This window comes from Globicephala melas, chromosome 3, assembly GCF_963455315.2.
Source record: "Globicephala melas chromosome 3, mGloMel1.2, whole genome shotgun sequence".
Lineage (NCBI taxonomy): Eukaryota > Metazoa > Chordata > Mammalia > Artiodactyla > Delphinidae > Globicephala > Globicephala melas.
The window spans coordinates 157,271,029-157,292,184 of record NC_083316.1 but is presented as its reverse complement, the minus strand read 5'-3'; the positions used below and the strand labels follow the sequence as shown (position 1 = coordinate 157,292,184).

The following is a 21,156-nucleotide window of genomic DNA, read 5'->3' as shown; positions in this document are numbered from 1 at the left end:
CATGAGGGAAAAGTTCCTTGCATTGCATGACTGGTATTCAGTACCATTTCACCCTTAGTGTCTCTGTACATAAACCAAGATGAAATTATTTTTCAGGCTTTCACTTTCCGACAAATTTGCTAGAAATAGAGAGCACACTCCTATGGAAGCCTTTTCTAAACTCACTGTTTATTAAGGTTTTCCCTTCCTGTTTTATTGCTCCTCCCTCCGCTTGCCCCTCCTGTGAATTCCATATGAACTGAACTAATTTCAGAGTCTTTCCCATACTCCCCACATCCATAAGCCATGAGACCTTTAGTAAGTTTTGGTTAAGTTTTTCTCCTCCCTAGGAATTTCCTCAGTTCACATAAAATTTCTAATTTATTGGCAAAAAATTGTGACATAATATCTTACTGTTTTAATGTCTGTAGCATTTGTAACATAAAACTTTAGAAATTCGCTGAGACTTCAACTAAAAGGGAATTTATTCAAACTGTTGCAACAGGGAGTTTGAAAGGGAACGTCTCATCAAACTTGAGGAATGAAAGCAGTTTTATAGGGGAAAGAAATAAAAGCAGCACTGAACAGTGCGATTTTGGTGGGTTTTGGTCAGGTTGGTATTGCAATCTTACAGAAATTAGTTTTTCTTCCTGATTTGGCTCAATGGGCCTGTTACATCCTGTTCTCGGAATTGTTGACTCAGGAATTTAGGAGTGAGCTATTCTCTCAGAATAGCAGAGAGCAAGGAGGTCAGTGTATGTTCAGAGAAGAAAAATTTACAGTTCTCTGCATTCCCCTTTTTATTCCTGACTTTGGTTATTCATGCTTTCTCTTTTTTTCTTGATCAGTCTCACCAGATTTGAAACAGACGTTTAGCTCTGTTCTCTATATTTTTCTATTTTGTTTTTTTCTGCTCTTTATTACTTCCTTATTTTAACTTTCGTTAGGATTTATTTTGATTGTTCTACTTTTTGAGATGTTGCTTTGGTGATTACCAGGTTTTCTGAAATATCTTTCTAGGCTGTAAATTTCTCTCTAAGCACTGCCTAAGCAATATCCCTCTGGTTTTGATATGTAGTATTTTCATTGTCATTCAGTTGAAAATACTTTCTTCTTTGAACCATGATTTTAAAGTGTATTTGTAAATTTCTTAATAGACATGTTCTAGGTACGTTTTATTATTACTTTCTAATTTAATTTCAATTATTTAAATTTTGTTGAGATTTACTTTATGGTCCAGCATATATGTCATCCCCACCCCCCCAACTTTATTGGAATATAATTGACACACGCCATTGTGTAGATCAATTTTTGAAAATGTTTCATGTGTTCTTGAGAGAAAATATGCATCCTTGATACACTGGTGCATTGTTCCATGCATATGCGTTAGAATGCTTGTTATTGTTTAAATCTGTGTCTTTACCAATTTTTAGTCTGCTTGTCCTATTAACTAAAGAGAGGTGAAAAAAAATCTCTCATCATGAGTGTAGATTTTATATTTCTCCTTTGAGTTCTGCATATTTATTAGGTAGATACTAACTTATAACTGTTCTATCTTCCCAGTGTTTTTTCTTCCCTGAAACTTTTGTCTTAACGTAAACCTCCCTTTATCTCTGGAATGGTTTGTGCCTTGAAGTCCCTGTTCCATCTAATATTAGTAAAGCTACACCAGTTTTCTACTGGCTTCATATAACTTCTTTCCATTCTTTTACTTTCAGACTTTGTGTCCTTATATTTGAGTCTTTTGTAAGCAGCAACATAGTGGGGTTTTGTACTTTCGCCCTATGTGCTACGGTCTATATGTTTGTGTTTCCCCAAAATTCACAGGTTGGAATCCTAATACACAGTGTAATGGTGTTAGGAGGTGGGGGCCTTTGGGGGGTGATTAGGTCATCAGGGTGGGGCCCTCATGAATGGGACTAGTGTTCTTATAAAAGAGACCCCACATGACTCCCCAGCCCCTTCTGCCATGTGAGGATGCAACAAGAAGTCTGCAACCCTGAAGAAAGCCTTCACCCAACAATGCTGATCTCTAATCACTCTGGACTTCCAGCCTCCTAAACTTGAGAATTAACATTTTTGTGGTTTAAAAGCCACGCAGTCTGTGGTACTTTGTTATAGCAGCCCGAAGAGACACTGTCTGACAATCTTTGTCATTTAGTGAAATTAAATTAAATATTGGTATTTTGGGGGAAGATTTACCATCTTTTTTTGGTCTCACACCCTTTTTTTTTTTTAACATCTTTATTGGAGTATAATTGCTTTACAATGGTGTGTTACTTTCTGCTTTATAACAAAGTGAACCAGTTATACATATACATATGTTCCCATATCTCTTCCCTCTTGTGTCTCCCTCCCTCCCACCCTCCCTATCCCACCCCTCTAGGTGGTCACAAAACACCGAGCTGATCTCCCCGTGCTATGCGGCTGCTTCCCACTAGCTATTTTACGTTTGGTAGTGTATATATGTCCATGCCACTCTCTCACTTTGTCACAGCTTACCCTTCCCCCTCCCCATATCCTCAAGTCCATTCTCCAGTAGGTCCGTGTCTTTATTTCCGTCTTACCCCTAGGTTCTTCATGACTTTTTTTTTTTCTTAGATTCCATATATATGTGTGAGCATAGGGTATTTGTCTTACTCTTTCTGACTTACTTCACTCTGTATGACAGACTCTAGGTCCATCCACCTCACTACAAATATCTCAATTTCGTTTCATCTTATGGCTGAGTAATATTCCATTGTATATATGTGCCACATCTTCTTTATCCATTCGTCTGTCGATGGACACTTAGGTTGCTTCCATGTCCTGGCTATTGTAAAGAGAGCTGCAATGAACATTTTGGTACATGACTCTTTTTGAATTATGGTTTTCTCAGGGTATATGCCCAGTAGTGTCACCCCTCTTTTTAAATTTACCTTTTTGCTTAAAATTTTCTACTAGTATTGAAATTATATGTTGTATTTTTATGATTCCTCTAGATTTTACAATATTCACAAGAGTAACCAAAACCTTCACCCTAATACCTCAATCCTTTTTACTCTCTCTTATTTATCAGTCTTGTCTGGTATTTTAAGCCTATCTTAACAACTCTGCGTTTTTATTGTTTGGTATAAAATGTTATTACATTTGCTCACCTATTTTGTTCTTTCTTTTAGCATCTCAAAACCCCACCTGGGATCACTTTCCTTCTATATTAAAGTGCATTCTTTAAAATTTCCTTTAGTGAGGGTCAGCAGGGAATGAATGGAACAAATTGTCTTAAAATGTGCTAATTTTTCCTCATTCCTAACAGATATCTTCACCAGGTATAAAATTCTAGGTTGACAGTTATTTTCTACCTTTATACTGACATTTTCATTCCACTCATTTGGCTTCCATTGTTGCTGTTGAGAAGTCTGTTCCTTTGAAGGTAATTTTTAAATCTTCGGCTGTTAATTTTTTTCTTTGATTTCCTGCAGTTGCACTATGATGCACATAGATATGACTTTGTAAATTTATCCTAATTTGTATTCTTTGAGCTTTTAAATCTATAGACCTGTTATTTTTCATCAGTTCTGGAATATTCTCAGCCCAATTACCTTTGTCCCTTTTCTTCTGTCTTTGCCTTCTAAGACTGTGGTTAAATATATGTTAAAACTTCCTAGTGAGACCATTCCATCTTTCTGAGTTTTCCCATATTTCTCCATCTCCATGCTGCATTCTGGATAACTACTTCAAACCTATCTTTCAGCTCACCAATTCTCATTCCTCCTGTTTCACAATCTGTTGCCAAATACATCTTTAAATATTTTAAGTGGTCGTTTTCACAAACGCACCCAATAATTCTAATGTGACGTCTATGTGGGTCTGTTTTTCTGCTGGTTTCCAGCCGTGCTACCTTTTTTCCTTATATGCCTGATTATCTTTGACTGCTTGCTGACTATTTCCCCTGAAAAATCGTTACCTGAGGTCTAAATTGAAGGAGTCCTCTTCTGAGGAACTTTTATTTGCTTCTGCCAGGGCTCAAGTTGTGTTTACCTGGGTTGTAAGGGCTGGTCAGGGACCACAAATTGTCAGGATGTTCTCTTTTCTCTTTTTCTTCAATCCTATTGCTATGCTCGGTAACGAGGTCAGTCTCTAAAGTACCCTGGGGGTGGGGAGGGGGATGGGTCTAGATTTGGGGTTTTTGTCCTGACGGTGTAGTACTCTGGGAACCCAGTTTAACTTCAGAAGAGTCACCTATAAGATTCATCACCTTGGGTGAACCTGGCCCTATCATCCTCTCTCTCTTACTCTCTGTGGCTGGTGAAGTGGTGCCTAACTCTGCATCATCAGCAAAGTCTGCGGTCTAAGCTGCTTTGGTGTTCACCTCTGATGACGAGATCCCACCTTAAAACAGCCCTACCTGTTTTAACTGCAGTCTTTTCAGTCTCCACGCTCTTTTAAGGGGAAGGGAGGGCACACCACCTGCATTTTAAAAAACAGGTGGGAAACTGATCCAAAGAACCTAGACTACCTTCACCAGAAACAAAGTAGTGTCTCACCTTTTCAACATCATTTTTTCTTTTCTAGACTTTGAGATTTTCCAGTCAAGATTTTTAGATTTATATGCTTTATTTCTATCCTTCTAGTCCTTGCCCATGACATTTTACCATATTTAACTCAATAAAATCTAGAGTTAAACAGCATCTTCACCCTCCTCCTAAATAATACAAGCACTTTAGCCTGCTTTCACACAGATGTCCCAGCTTCCAATTTACCTACTATTGTCCAATATTCCAATTCTATTTATCTTTTAGCCTTGAGAATTAGACATGGCATTTTAAAAAACACAGTGTTCAATTTACCTACACCTTGGCAATTTTATTTTTCTTGCATGTCAGACATCCTCTGGGAGGTGGTGGTGGCTGGTGGTCCCTAAACCAGCTCAAGTCCTGAGGTGGCCTTGAACAGATGCAGCTGCACCAGCTCACTGGATCTGTTCTTCACAGTCTGCCTGGAGTGGCTGGAGACCTGAAGACCCCTCCTCATCTGGGATCAGTCCAAGAAGCACATATCTGGCCCTAGGTAGACTGTGGGCCCATTTTCCATGTGTCCAAGTCAATGGAGGCTGTAGTAGGAACATGAGCACGAGGAGGTGCTCAGTGGGCTGGGGTGCTCAGAATCCCCATTCCTGTGGTAGCTGTCTTCTCCCTTGTTATTTAACCTGTGTCTCTTTCAAAAGTAGGTGACACATTAGGTCCAGGTGGAGCTCATGTAGATGTGTGTGTGTGAGGGGATTGGGGACTTCAAGCCACAGGCACACCAACAGCCCTGGCCACATGGAAACCTTAAGTAACCTGATCATCTAAAACAGTTAGAGCTGGCCCTATATTCAGCCAATGAAAAGATTGGTCGATGCTCAGTGACCACTGGAAATCAATACTCCATGGCCTCTTTCCTTTCTGCCCACTGTACACCAGAACTACCAGGGACTGACCACTCTGGACAATGCATGAGCATTTCCAACGCTCCCTTTGATCAGGCCATCCTATTTTTCCCATTCTTCTCTTAAAAGGACCCAACTCAACATCCTGCTCAGATGTCATCGGTGCCTCCCTTCCCAGTAGGTGGAAGTCACTTTCCTTGGAAAGCCCACAGTTTAGTTCAGCATCCATTAGGGTGGCTTTGCTGTGGGTCTCTCTCCTCTATCTACTCCTGCTTCCTAGTACCTAGGACAATGGATGTGCCTAGCAGATCCTCAACAATATTTGCTGAATACACTAATCCATGTCTGTGGATAGGGTCAGGTTTGCCAGTGCTGCATGTAGAGAAGGACAAAGAGCAAGTGTGGTCATGACATTTCAAAGTGGAATTGAGTGGCAGAAATGCTCTTTCCCTCTCCCTTTTCTACAACTATCCCTCCCCCACCTCCACCCTCCTCCATCAAAACTTACCTTGTTTGGAGGCAAAGTGAAAGAAATACTTCTAAAGAGAGGTATGGAAACTGTATGTTTGGAAACAGGAATCCTAGAGAGAATCAGAAAACTATCTGTCCAGAGACTATTCTCTTGTAAAGAGTGGATTTTGGAGCCAGAGAGACCTGACTTACAACTCCATCTCTACTGATAAGCCCCACCTGGAGTATTCTCAGACAGGTTACTTAATTCTCAGAAGACTTGCTTTTCACTCTTCGGGTTAACAGTCTTACACATAGTTAACAATATTTTGTTAAATTCTATCTGTTCCCAAGAGAACTGTTTCTCTGTTGTGACTCCTCACTCACACAGCCTGTCCACTCCCAGGGGTTATGATCCAGCCCCAGTATGAGGATTAATCCAATTTGCACTTCTCCTGGTGGAGGCACAATCTAATTTCTCATGAAATGTGAGCTACTAGCCCTGTGAGACGAGTCCCCTGGGCACTCCTTGGTTTGGATCTGGTATAACTTAGCCCCCAAAGATAAGACAAACAAATGGGTCTCTCTGTATGATACTCCACCTAAAGTATGTAACAGCCTGTTTACTTTTGAAGAATTCCTTTATTGGAGTTTCACCTTACCTTGCCACAACTATCTGGCTCTTCATGGCCGAGAGTGAGCCCTGAATAAAGTATTCACAACATTTTACAACAGACAATACACACACGCAGTGCATGAAATCTTTACAGTAACACAATCAAACATTTAACAGGATTGTTAAGAAGCATGAATTTCCTCCTATTCCTCCATTACTGGTAGCTACTTAGCTTTTTAGCTCTTGCAATAAAATGCTCTCCTTCTCATCATTCCTATTCATAGGAATCCCTGAATCAATTCTTTTTGTGTAAGGTACAAATTCATGTTGAAGATGTGTTCCATTAGTTATTGAATGTGCTGAATTTCTGTCCATGGTATAACTCTTCATTTGTAGCATAATGTGTGAGGTTTTCACTTATCACACATTCATCATTTATTGAGAGGGTTCATTTGAAAAATTTTAAAGTTTCACCCATTCAATAATGTATAGCACAACATTACAACAGTCCAATCAACTTGAATTTATTTATGAGTGACTCTCTTCTATCTCCTGTTAGATTTATACGTCTACACTTTTTACACTTCCTACAATGAAATCCAAATTTTATTTCAGAAGTTGTCATCACTCCCCGCAAATCAGTTAAATCAAAGTTATTCTTCATGACCACTATGATATTAATTTATATTCCCTGAAGCCTGCCCCTCCCTGAATTTGCCTACTGGAGGTCCTTCTTGGATCTTTTCCACTGACCAATGGATAATTGGAATTCAAAGCTACACCTGAATTTCCTACATTTCTATTCACATAATTTACCCAAATATGAACTTTCTGATGGTGACTATGAGACTTCTAATTGAAGTCTTTTTCTCATTTGTGTTTTTTATGTCCAGAAATATCTACTTATTTTGAAGGTTGTCTCATACTCCATAACTTTGATAGGTTTTATCCCCAGTACGAACTATTTTATATTCCATAAGGGCTCAACTACTTTGACACTGGAACCTTCCTTCCTGGCTATGATTGAAAATCACAGAGAAAAAAATTACTCATGGTTTCACTTATACTATGTAAACTATAAGCCATGAACAAGGACCTCAGACACTCTTGTAAGATTTTTCTTCCATTTGGGTTCTCTAATACTAGATAAGCTCTGCCTCCTACAGAGACATGCTCATCCTGGTCCCATCCAGAGCATTCCCTCCCTCGTGAGTTCTCTTCTGTGATGTGCTACTATGACTTCCCATATTTGTTACATTTAAAGATTCCTCCCCAATATGGGTTCTTTTATGCTTGGTGAGATTCGATCTGATATTGAAAGCCTTCCCACACTCGTTACATTGGTATGGCTTCTTTCCAGTGTGGATCCTTTTGTGTTGGTCAAGGACTGATCTGTAATTGAAGGATTTCCCACACTCACAATTATACGGCTGCTGCCCACTATGGACACCTTTATGGTTGATAAGACTTGAGTGTGAGATGTATGCCTTCCCACACTCATCACATCTATAGGGTTTCTCACCTGTGTGGATCCTTCTATGCACTGTGAGGCCTGAGCTGTTCCTGAATGCCTTCCCACACCTATCGCACACATAGGGTTTTTCCCCTGTATGGATCCTTTTGTGTTGAGAAAGGAGAGAGCTGTAACTAAAAGATTTCCCACACTCAACACATTTGAAGGGTTTCTCCCCAAGATGGACCCTTTTATGGCTTATAAGAGTTCTGCTTGAGAAAAAAGCTTTTCCACATTCATCACACGTGTAGGGTGTCTTGCCAGGGTGGGTACTTTTATGGTTAATAAGGCTTGAGTGTGAGATGTACGCTTTTCCACACACGTCACATTCATAGGGCTTCTCACCAGTATGGATTCTTTTATGCACTTTAAGGCTTGAGTTGTTTCTGAAGACCTTCTCACACCTGTCACATTCATAAGGTTTCTCTCTAGTGTGGACCCTTCTGTGTTGAGAAAGGAGTGAGGTGTAATTAAAAGATTTCTCACACACATCGCATTTGTAGGGCTTCTCCCCAAGATGAATTTTTTTGTGATTTATAAGGGTTCGGTATGTGATGAAGGCTTTTTCACACTCATCACACTTATAGGGCTTTTCCCCAGGGTGTACACTTTTATGATTTATAAGGCTTGAGAGTGAGATGTAGGCTTTCCCACATTCTTCACATTTGTAAGGTCTCTCCCCAGTGTGGATTCGTTTATGTACTTTAAGGCCTGAATTATTTCTGAAGGCTTTTCCACACTCATCACACCCAAAGGGTTTCTCCCTTGTATGAATCCTTTTATGCTGTTCAAGGGCAGAGCTGTAATTGAAGGATTTCTCACAATAACTACATTTATAGGGCTTCTCCCCAAGATGGATTCCTTTGTGGTTTTTAAGGCTAGAGCGTGAGATATAGGCTTTTCCACACACATCACACTTATATGGTTTTTCCCCAGTATGAAGCCGCCTGTGGACTTTGAGTCCTGAATTGTTTCTGAAAGTTTTTCCACACACGTCACATACATAAGGTCTCTCTCCAGTGTGAATCGTTTTATGCTGAAGAAGAAGTGAGTTATAACTGAATGATTTTCCACACTCCTTACATTCATGGGCTTTCTTCCCAGGGTGAATGCTTTTATGGACTGCAAGGCCTGAGCTATAGCTGAATGCTTTGCCACAGACATCACATTTGTACGGTTTCTCTCCTGTGTGGATCCTTTTATGCACTATAAGGCCTGAGCTGTTCCTGAAGGCCTTTCCACATTCATCACATTCATAAGGTTTCTCTCCAGTGTGGATGACTTTATGCTGAATGAGGAGAGAGCTATAATTAAACGATTTCTCACACTCATCACATTTATAAGGTTTATCTCCAAAGTGGATGCTTTTATGATTTAGAAGTGTTCTGCAAGTAATGAAGGCCTTCCCACACTCATCACATTCATAGGGCTTCTCCCCTGTGTGAATCCTTTTGTGGACTCTAAGGCCAGAGCTATTACTGAAGGTTTTCCCACAGATGTCACATTCATAGGGCTTCTCACCTGTGTGGATCCTTTTGTGGACTCTGAGACCAGAGCTGTTCCTGAAGGCCTTCCCACACTCACCACATTCATAGGGCTTCTCCCCAGTGTGGATCCTTTTATGCTGGTCCAAAACAGAGCTATAATTGAAGGATTTTCCACACTCATCACACTTACAGTTCTTTTCCCCAGAATGGGTGCTTTTGTGGTTTATAAGGCTGGAGTAGGACATGTAGGCTTTCCCACATTCCTCACACTTGTACGGCTTCTCCCCAGTATGGATCCGCTTGTGGACTCGAAGGCTCGAGCTGCTCCGGAAAGTCCCCCCACAGTCATCACACTCATAGCGTTTTTCACCAGTGTGCATAATTTTATGTTGAACAAGTCGAGAATTATATTTGAAGGATTTCCCACAGTCATCACATTTATGTGATTTCTTAACAGCACTGGTTTTCTGCTGTAGAATGGGATGAGAGTTTCCATTAATGCTCTCCACACATTTGCCTTGTTCACTGCTTTTCTGTTCTATACAGACAGGTTGGTGTGTAACATGTTTTGAGCTCAGATGTAAGCTTTTCTCAGATGCCTCATCTTCCTGTTCTGTCTTTATATTTGCTGTATTCTTGGTTTTGCCAATCTTTTCCCTGATGCCACTTTTGTCTTCCTTCATTCTTTTTCCCTCAGGCTTTTCCATCTGATTCTCTACCTTGCTATCCCAATCACAAGTTTCACCAACCTTAGATTCCTGCATATGATCCTTGTGAAGACCTTCCATTTTTGGCCACACAGATTCTGCATTTCCAATATTTTCACACTTTTCAGTTGATTCCTCATCCTCAGTGCCCCTCGTCTTCAAATGTGACACTAAACCAAGAAAATGAAAATGATACCTTCACTTTAGAAGAAACTGAAGGAATTACATCCAAATTCACTCATTCACTCAACAATTGTTTATTGACTACATGCTGTGTGATAGGTACCATTTTTAACTGCTGAGGATACAGTGGTGGACATGCCAAAATTTCTGTCCCTGTGGAGCTAATGCTAAAATGCTAGAGCCCTGGATTGTCAATGGAACAGAGAGCTTTTCTATTCTTGCATAACAGCTTAGCATGAGGGCAAGTTGAAACGGGTTGGAATGACGCACAGAACCAAAGGCAACATTGATCAATTTCTGAAAAATGCCACCTAGTCTTGGAAAAACAAACAGTGGGTAGAAGTAATTTCTGAAAAATAGGAGACTGAAAGAGTAATAAAACAAAAGCTAAGAAGACATAATCAGCAGAGGGCAGGCAAGCAAAACTAAAGGAGAAATCAGTACATGAGTAGAGGTATTGGGGAATTGGTTATGAAATCATGAGGACAGTCACATCAGACTTGAGAAAGAAAACAAGCTGCTGTTGCCTGTCGTTGGTGTGGCCCGCCTAGATTTCCCTTCCAAGGAAAACACTGACCCTGGAGAGCGGTTAGTCAGGGAGGAACTCTATATGGAAGAACACACTCTGGCTTGCCAGGCAGAGGCTTTCACTCCTACTTTATGAACTGGCTAACTGCAGTCAGAGCATATCAAAGATCAGAAGCTAAAACACAAACCATCAAGCAAAGGATAATAATACTGCCTAAGTTCAAATACCTAGCTGTATGACCTCAAGAAAGTTATTTAACCTCTTTATGCCACAGTTTCCTCATCTGTAAAATGAGGGCAACAGAACTGTTGTGAGTATTACATTAAATAACATATATAAGGTATGGAGAACAATGCCAGTGACTTGGGTAGTTCTATATGCTATACCATCTACTTTATTATTTAATCAAGGTCAGGTTACTGGATCAGGGCTACAACCTGAGGATAATCCACAGGACTCAGGAAAGGTAAACCCCTTCTCAAAGCAGATTTTAGGGCCCAGGCAGTGACTCTCTGTTCCCCTGAAGGCACTCTACACACAGCTGGAACTCCGTCAGCATCCACCTGCTAAAAGACTGACTCTTGAGAACAAAACAAACAGTTCTAAACTAGTTGTTCCCCAACCTTAGACATTTAGACATTTGTGATTAGACTTAGTTAAAATTCAGACTTCCCCTCTTACCCTGGGTATCAGACCCTCTTCGTTGGTACTCTGTAGTTCTACTTAGAAACTATATGTGAACATGTGACGAGAAAACAAGGGCACTAAAAGTAAGATATATACTCTGGAGTAGACACATATAAAGAATCACACTCATGATCGAACTTATGCTTATGGGATTGGAATGATGGACTCTGAATTTAAATTTACAGAACAGGAGGAGCTAGGAACCCAGAATATCACCAGGAAGATAAAACAAAGAATCACTCAGTAGACATTTTAAAAAGGTGGTTCATCTGAGAAAGCTTCACAAAATGACTATTAAGTAATATTAGGTAAGAGATCATTAGAAGTCACTGAGAAATGCTGGCATGACCTAGTTCCTTGCTCCCTTTCTTTACTTCCTTGGGCAGAACAGTCCATACCATTTAAAATGTGAGTGCTACTGGGTGGGCAGTGGAATTCCAGACCATCAACAGCAACACACCGTTCATCTGAATCCTGCTCCCATCACATCAGAGACCCTGCTCCATCCATTCCCTTTGGCCTTGGCCCCTCCACCTCTACTCACCCTCAGCCCTGAAAAGAGAAAGACGTTCAAGTTTCTACAGCCATAAAACTAATCCCCTAAAACTGCCAGGGAAACCCACAAAATTTGTCAGGGGGAAAAAAGAAAAGGAAGAGCTACAAGGGAGGAGAACTAACCATACTAGATATCTAAATATGCCAAAAGGCTGTTACAACTAAAACAGTGTGGTATTGGTATATAAATAAACAGAATAGAATTAAAATTCAGAATAATCCCAATTACACAAAGAAATCAAGTATATGATAAAGATGGTATATCAAATTATTGAGGCAAAAACGGTCTTTTTAATAGTGTTGGAACAAGTATAAAGCCATTTGGAAAAAAATAAAACTAGATCTATTCTTTACACCATTCACAGGAATAAACTCCAAACGTAGCAGATCTCTAAATATTAAAAACACTATACAAATGCTAGAAGAAAACATGGGTGAATGCCTCCATAACCTAAGTATAGAGAAAGTTTTCTATGACCCAGATGCAATAAATGAAAACATTAATAAACTGGACTATGTAGAAATAAAAGTAAAATTGCATGGCAAAAATACCATAAGCAAAATCAACAAATAAATGACAAGGTGGAAGAAAATATTTGCAAGATACATCATATATAAGTGCTTATATAAGTGATAATATCTCTAATATACTAAGAATTTTTAAAAGTTGAAGAAAAAGAGTCTAAAAATCCTACAGAAAAATGGGCAAAAGACATGAAGACAATTCACAAAAAGAAAAACTAAAATGGCCCTTAAACATGTTTTCAATTTCACTCGTAATAAGAGAAATGCAAATAAGAACTATATAAAGATCCCCTTTCTCATCTATCAGATTGGCAAATATTCAAAAACTTAACAATATGCTCTGTGGGTGAGGCTGTGGGGAAACAGGCATTCTCATCCATTACTGGGAATGCAAACTGGCATAACCCCTGTTGAAGGAAATTTGCCAATATCTACACAACTATGTATGCATTATTCTCTAATCGAGAAATCCCATCTAGGAATTCAAACCAAAGATACACTTCCAACAATACAAAAGTATATATGCACAAAGTTATTCATCGTAGCCTTATTTTTAATTACAAAATTTGGAAAACTACCTACATGTCCAAGCACAGAAGACTGGTTAAATAAACTACAATAGCACATATACACACTGGAGAACTAAAAAGAATGAGGAACATTTCCATAAATTGATAGGAAGCAATTTCCATGATAGGTTGTAAAGTGAAGAAAAGCATATATGCTACATTCTACGTAAGAAAATAAAAAAAACAAGCATACAGCTGCTTATCTTTTCAGTAATGTGAGAATCCACAGAACAGTGAAGCCTGTTACCTATAAGGGGTAGGGTGGGGGAACAGAACAGAAGGGAGAGGGGAGAGAGATGCTCGAGTACAGCTTTTTGTATAGTCTTTACCCACGGAAGCATGATCATGTTCTGCAGACTCAAAGAATAAAATTAAATCAGTGACAAAACTGGACAACGGGAAAGTGAAACCAGAAACTGAACAGAAACAAATTAACTCATTTGTGTTTCACATGAATACCATAACAAGAAGGAAACAAAAAAGAAACAAAGAACTAACCCATGTCACTTGGGTACATAGTATGTGACTATACTATATACTCTCAGTCTTGGGAAGGCTGGAGGGGGAAGTGGGGAAGAGCTGCAAACAATCCTTTTTAGCAGGTTTGCTTTCTGTAGTGGAATGGGCAAAACAATTCAGAAACAATTTTAGATCTATTATGAGACTGAGTAAATGTGTTGATTTAGTTGAGAGCCAGGGCCCTCCTGGAGGAAGAAGGAATATAAAAATATGGAACAGGAGAAGATAAGAAAGAACCCTTTGTGGACAAATTGGAGGTACTGGTGTGAACTCATGATTTCTAAATTATATATAAATGTGCACATCATATAAATGTATATTCACATGTATTTAAATTTGTATGTATACAGGTGTAAATGTATATATATTCTCTAGCTCTGTCTGCTGACAGCTAAGAAGCAAAAATACCTGAGTTAACCAGCACACATCTAGCACCTTGTTCTGTGTCTCTACTACCACAACCTAGTAAAAGGAAGCAGGAGGATTCCAGGCTGGGGGCAGGATAGGTACAAAAGGAGCTGAGACATCCTGTTAGGCCAGCAAATAAGGAGATGCTTAAAACAAAACAAAAATGTGGGCACAAGATCCAGCTTCAACATCGAATTTAGGCTCCATAATAATTATGTAAAGAATTGTAAGCCATTGAAAATAGGATTTCTTGAGTACACACAGGCACAAACAGGGGAGAAAGGGAGGCCTCTTGCTGACAGCAGAATGCCAGGGCCCGTTGGTAAATGTGGAGGCAGTAGTAGAGCTGCAAGAAAAAACTCAGCATTCTGCAACTATCAAGGTAAAGACTGGATCAGGGGAGAATTATCAATGGATTCTAAATCTAGGGAGAAATTCTGACAAGGAGCAGGATATATGCATGGTCTTAGAATATTCTCCCATAGACCGCAAGGGGTAAAATAGTAATTACACAGTGGAGAGTCTTGGCTAGGGGTCTTAAGTTAATATTGTCAGTGGGGGCAGATAAACATCATGTGCTTCCAGAAGTGATGCCCTGAGAAGGACACATCACCTATAAGAATGCATTACCTGAAATGAAACAGGGAAACATCAGGTAGATCAGATAAATCTAAAATAAAGAACATTCTACTAAAAACTATCTGTATTCTTCAAAAATGTCATTTTCATAAAAGACAAAGAAAGGCTATAGAAATGTTCCATATGAAAGAAGCCTGCAGAGATTTGACCACAAATTCAATACCTGACCTCACCTGGATATGCAGTGAAGGGACAAGCTTTATGAAAAATAATCGTGCAGGGCTTCCCTGGTGGTGCAGTGGTTGAGAGTCCGCCTGCCAATGCAGGGGACACGGGTTCGTGCCCCGGTCCGGGAAGATCCCACATGCCGCGGAGCGGCTGGGCCCGTGAGCCATGGCCGCTGGGCCTGCGCGTCCGGAGCCTGTGCTCCGCAACGGGAGAGGCCACAACAGTGAGAGGCCCGCATACAGCCAAAAAAAAAAAAAAAATCGTGCCAACTGATGGAACTGGAGTATGTATGATAAGTTAGGCAAAAGTAATATCAAATTTAAATTTATTCAAGTTGACAATTATACTGTAGTTATGCAAGAGAATATCCCTATAAATATACACTGAAGTGTTTAGGGATAAAGGGCCATGCATGATGTATGTAAGTTACCCTCAAATGGTTTAGGAAAAAAATAGATAGATGGATAGATATGCATGAAAGAGCAAGAGAGAGAAGACAAAATGAAGTAGAATGTTAACCACAGGTAAATGAGTAAAGGGTATTTTTTTCACTATTCTTACCCTTAAAATTTTTCTACATATTTGAAATTATTTCCAAATAAAAAGTTTAAAAATGTCAAAATGTAAATTTAAAATTCTCTCAACTATACCTTCCCCTCCAGGTACTGCTTTCGCCATCCTGTCTCCTGTTCACAGTTGTGTCCTGGAAAAGTGGTCTTCACGTCCCGTCTCCCCTCATGCCTCATCTATTTAATCTGAATTCTTCCACTCAGACCATGCTGCATTAGCTTCTTCAGGGCCAGGTGCTGACTCCCCCGCCTGCTAGCCCTTGGATGTTCCTGGCTCCCTGTCCCGTCTTGAACCTCTCCTCTTGTGACTCTACATGCTCTCCCTGGGCAGTCCCATATATATGCGTGGCTCCTACAAGCTGTCTTGTAGAACCTCATCTCTGGCCCACACTCCTCTCTTCAATTATAGAGCCTCATATCCACCTGTCTCGGGCACTTCTCTTTCCCTCACCACTCCACATCCAAAAGACCGCTTAAGACCAGCTGATTCCACTGCCTACACAGTTCTCATGCCGCCACCCCCCACTCCATTTCCACTGCTAGGGCCTTAGTTTAAGCCCTCCTAAATTCCCTTCTGAACTCCTGCCATAGTCTCCCTACCTTCATTCTTATCCCTTTCCAATTCTCTTCCAATAACTGTCAAGAATTTTGTAAAATGCACACGTGAACACTCCCCAGTGGGTGTTCCCAGGCTACCTAGTGTGCTTGAAGCCTTCTGCATCTGGCCAGCTGGAGTGACTTGCTAAACACCAAAGGGGCCATGCTAATTCACCCCTTGCTGACACCACACTTACTAATGCTTGAGCCAGATGGACCCTTTCCCCTCTCTCTGACAGGCTAATTCTCAGTTCCCTTCATGTCCTCTCGGATTCCTTGTTTGATTGGCTGCTGACTGGCCGGGTCTACATGAAATCACAAATACTTCACTGTTTACCTCTCTAACCTAGGCAGACTCCAGGAGTCTCCCTGTTCTAGCCCTGCTTAACCTCCTCTGTTTGGGTGGAAGCAGAGTTTCCCATCATCTGATTGTAGTTCATCCAATCCCCTTAACCACAAATCAAAACAGAGCAATATAAATGTGTAGCTCCATTGAAAACAGATGGCTTGCAATGAAATTCATATTAATCAATACTAAGACTAAGAAAAGTTCAGTCAAACACACAGGCAGAAAAGCACTAAAACATAATGATGGTATTAGAAGTGGGAAGTCTGTGGGAGATGCTTAGGTTATGAAGAGTGGAGCCTTCATGAATGGGATTAGTGTTCTTAGAAAAGAGATACCACAGACACCCCTTGGGGCCTTGGTCTTGGACTTCCCAGCATCCAGAACTATGTAAAATAAATTTGTTTATAAGCCACTTAGTCTGCGGTATTTTGTTATAGCAGCCCACAAGGACTAAGACAGCGCTAAATTGTAAAGACAGTCAAGAGAATAACAAAATATTAAGTTATCCTTACAAACATTACTGAAGATACACTCTAGTATCTCAGTTATCTCTGCGACTGAGTGTTGCCCAGCAAACTTATATAATGATCCATATCCTACTTTTCTCTGCAGCCACTGGGCTAGTCCTAGGGACACAGAGATGCATAAAACAAGTCCTGGCCAATAAGGACTTGCAAACTAGTATGAGAGTCTGGCAGGAAAACAACCAACACGATAAAAATGGCAGACACTAGTCATGGATGAGGGAAGAAGGGGTAGGGATAGACTCTGCTTCAAAGAACTAGGAAGAGCTTCAAGAAGAGAGGAATAGTTCTAACAGAGGGAAGAGCAGGTGCAAAGGGGCTGGTGTCCACCACCCTCTGGACAACTGGAACAGAAGATGGCAGGCACAGCTGGATAAGTGGGCAAAAAGAAGGGCTGCACCAGGCTCTGCCCATCATACTGAGGAGTCCAGACTTGATCCCGAGGGGTTTTAGACAAAGAGGGACAAACTCGGATATGCATTTTGAAAGATCACTTATTCGATCAAATCAGGAGTTAGTAAAGGGCCAGACAGAAAACATTTTAGGTTTTGTTGGCCACATACAACTCTATTACTTGTTTTTCTTTTCCTTTTTTTCTCTTTGCTTTGCTTTTTAACATCCCTTTAAAAATGTAAAAACCATTCTCAGCTTGCAGGCCATACAAAAACAGACCACAGACCCAGAAGTCTACCAATTCCTGTTAGATAAAATCAAGGAATCAGAATTAATTTAGGATGGTGTGAGATAATGGCATTGTGGCCATTATCTTTTTTTTTTTTTAAGACTAAAGTATGCTAGGATAATATGGCATGATGTCTGGAATTTCCTTTAAAATACTTCAACAAAGAAAAATGAAAAAGGGAAAAGGGAAACAAATGTAGCCAAATCCTAATAACTGTTGAATCTGAGTGATGGATGTATGGAGTTCACTGTACTATTCTACTTTCCAGTTATGTTTACATTTCTTCATAATATAAAATTAAAAGAAATACAGATCACTCATACTAGTTGCAATGGGAGAATGGATTGGGAGCGGGGGGTGGGGGGGGAACTGAGTCCTGCAGTCTAGAAGGAGGTTATTATAATCCAATCAAGACTGATGTGGTGGCTAGCTCATGTGTCCCCTATGACACAAGAAAGGAATCGCTCCAAAAGCACAACTCCTGCATAGACAGAGGGACAGACAGGTTTAATTTCTTAAAAGTTCTCAAAGCTGATGATGGGGAACTCCTCTCTAATCAGTTTTCAACAGAGAGAGAGCTGGTTACATCCCAATAACCTAGTTACATCAGTTAAAAGTTTCAGCCACAGAAAGCCATCCACTTCTTCCAAATTACACATGACCCACACCTCCAGGCAAATGTGTGCTTCATGCTGTTCACATTCTACCACCAATGCCTAGAAAAGAACATGCAGATAGTAAGAATCTGTCTGTAACTCTTACTATCCCTGCCCAGGAGAGTCAGGAGCCACTTCTCAAGAGTAGACTCACAAGAGAGGAACTGTGGCTCACTCTGGTTGAAAATTCCTCCCTTAACAACACACTTCAATAAGCAACAGGTGCAACACCTGCAGCTACCGTGGATTTTCAGAGTACCAACCATATTCCATAAATCAATCTACCATCTGAATTATGTGTCTTAAGTTCTTGGATATTATACTGGACTTGGAGGTGACCAGAGAAAGAAAAAGAGAAAATAAGAGGGAATGTGAGGGCAAAATGCTTACCAACTCAGAAGACAGAAGTGGGAGGATGGGACAAATGAAAGATGAGACTAAGGAGTGAGAAAAGTGATACGCAGATGGACAGAGAGTACGATTTGTGATTTAGTTATTGCATTAAGTTTACGAGTATCAGAATTGTAATTGGTTAACATAAGTTGGTTCTACTGCTTAATCCTTATGATTAAAGGTGATTTTTCCTTAAAGTAAAAAATGAAATAGAGCACTCTCAAACTTGGTAGGGGAGAAGAGATTTCTAGTCATCCTAAGGAATAAGGTAAGCAAAGGAGATTTTCTGAAGCTAAAGGGGCAAAGACTGGCTTGAAGACAGTCATTAATAGATGGTTGATTAGGCTACTGTAAGGCTAAGTATCATAAACACAAGTCTCTGGAGAGAAAAGTTACTTGGTTTAATTTGTTCCTTAAACACTCTACATGACTTATTATAATAATGTATTGACATATTTAACAATCTACCAATAAATGGCAGAGTTAATGTAAAACAAAAGTTTTTTATCATTATTAATCCCTTCTTTAAAAACCCTTGCTCAGATAAGCCCTGGTACAATGTCCCTGGGTGTGCCATTGTTTGATGTAACAAAGAAACTGGAAACAACGCAAATGGCCTGAATAGATCTAAAAAATTACAGGACATCCAAAACATCCAAACAATGTCCGGTCCAATACCACAGCAATGTATTAAAAAAAAAAAAAGCTCTTTGTGTTCTGATGACCTCTAACATAGATTTACCAAAAGAAGGGGCAGAACTCTGAACAGTACCTTACCACCTGTGTAAAAAAAGGAGGAACTAACTACATTCAGATCTGCCAGTGTTTGCATAAAGAAACTGTGGGAAGATACACTCAAATAACCTAACAAGTATGGTTGGTTATCTACTGGGGTTGGGCCTAGGCAGACGGCTGGGCAGAAGAAAACCTTTTCACTGACATCTTGTCATATATTTAATATCTGAACCATATGAATACATTACATAGTCAAAAACTTATTTAAGAAAAAATCCTCGTGTTTTCAAAAAGAAAACACTCCTGGTGGCCTCCTAGTCCAAAAGTCTTAGAGCAGCACACCCAGCCCCGGCATTCCCCATTCCTAATTCACATCCCCACGCCTGGGCTCCCACAGGCTGTCCCCAGGTCTAGGAGCCTCCTCGACCTTCTTCTCCCTGGGACCTAGTCAATTCCTTCTCATCTTGTGAGAGGCAGCTACAGGCAGCCTGATCCCCTGTCAGTAAAACAGGTGAGCTCCCCTAGGGCGAAGGCCGAGAAGCGCCTCCCAGCGGCTCGATCCACACCTGCGGTAAGAGTCTCTCAACATCACTGCCCCATCAAAGAAAAATAAAGCGGGGGGGGGGGTCCCTCCAACGCTTGTATTCACTCTCAAATCCCAAGGCCAAACTGAACTGCCACGGGGGCTTATTTTAAAGCACTAATTTTCAGTGTTCCCTTCCCGCCCGAAACAGCAGCGAAGAGTTGAAAAACACGGGTGCGGGGCCCCAGCCCTTCTGCACGCACCGGGTAGCCCCAACCCGGCCCTGACCCCCTCGGACCCGCCCGGAGGTGGGGCATGCAGGGAGCCCATTATATTCCAGGGGCGAGCCCTAAACCCCTCAGCCGGCCCGAAATCTTCCCTCCCCTCCACTTCCCCGAACGCGCTTCCTGATGTATGTGTGGGGAGGGGGCGCGCTTCCTCCCGGATCCCGCCCGAGACCCGAGGGGTAGCTAGCACCCTGCCAAGAAGGGAAGGGCGTGGCAGGCTAGGGCCGGGGGCGGGAGCCCGGGCGGCCTCGGACTCACGTACTGGCTGTGGGGGCACCGCGGGAGCCCGGCCGCCGGCGGGACAAAAGCGCTGACGGCCCGGCCGGAATAACTCACGCCGGCTCTGGGGCACTTCCGAGTCCTCTCTGGGAGGCTGGAGGACTGACTCGATGATAGTTCCCGTTTCGGGCACGTGACCCGAGGCGCTCTACGACTGAGTGGTCGCAGAGAGAGTATTGTTCCTTTACTATTAAGATAAATTCAGTGCTCGTTGTGGCGCGAGCAGGGGGCGAACTGACGAAGTTCCAGTTTTCAAGGACTTTACGTTCTGGGGTGGGGCAGACAATAAAGCAAATAAGTGGCTCGGTAGAATAAACACCTGATAACCTCTGTATTTGAACGTAACTTGTTACAAAGTGAGGCTGCGTGGGCGACCCCGGGAGGGAGGAATGAGGGCAGAGGAGAGGGCGGGGACTGGGGCCCCTGAGGGTCTTAACAGGGGCTGGCGCGGCGGCTGGAGAGCTCCTGACCTCAGAGCGAAGAGAAGTGCTCCCGGACGGGCCGCTCAAGGACCAGACCTGACCCCAACTCTGCAGCTGCGGCAGCGGGGCAGTGACCTCCGGTGTCGGCTTCTGAAACCCCAGCTTGAAATGACTGAAAAGCGATCCTTTTTTTAAA

At 41.3% G+C, this 21,156-nt stretch overlaps 2 protein-coding genes across 5 annotated transcripts in view; both read right to left on the bottom strand.

Moving 5' to 3' along the window:
- The window catches only part of MGAT1 (alpha-1,3-mannosyl-glycoprotein 2-beta-N-acetylglucosaminyltransferase), a 75,637-nt gene extending 55,030 nt beyond the window's left edge, over positions 1-20,607 (bottom strand). The window contains exon 1 of one of the 2 annotated variants that reach the window (XM_060296796.1): positions 20,522-20,607. The gene's annotated coding sequence lies outside the window, so the exon portion shown is untranslated. Of the gene's footprint in view, positions 1-10,204; positions 10,305-20,521 lie in introns of those variants that run through there. The other variant, XM_060296797.2, reaches the window with a different exon arrangement.
- On the bottom strand, positions 5,890-20,587 carry ZFP62 (ZFP62 zinc finger protein). Of its 3 annotated transcripts, none has more exons than XM_030880335.2 (2): positions 20,522-20,587; positions 5,890-10,332 (listed from the first exon to the last, which is right to left on the bottom strand). In XM_030880335.2, coding segments are annotated over exons 1-2 (2,718 nt in total). In that variant the 5' UTR covers positions 20,523-20,587; the 3' UTR covers positions 5,890-7,615. The 3 variants fall into 3 exon arrangements, with proteins under 3 accessions (XP_030736195.1, XP_060152771.1, XP_030736193.1); XM_060296788.1 differs by having other exon boundaries at positions 20,518-20,549; XM_030880333.3 differs by lacking the exon at positions 20,522-20,587 and adding an exon at positions 15,595-16,756.
- Positions 20,608-21,156: the final 549 nt, after the last annotated feature.

What these genes read in the sequence shown, in the direction of transcription:
- ZFP62 (XM_030880333.3), bottom strand. Translation starts at nt 15,622, where the DNA reads ATGGCGAAAGCAGTACCTGGAGGGGAAG. An exon ending in AGCAGTACCTGGAGGGGAAG is followed by an intron (nt 10,333 to 15,594) that starts GTATAGTTGAGA and finishes TTCTTGGTTTAG; the next exon opens with TGTCACATTTGAAGACGAGG.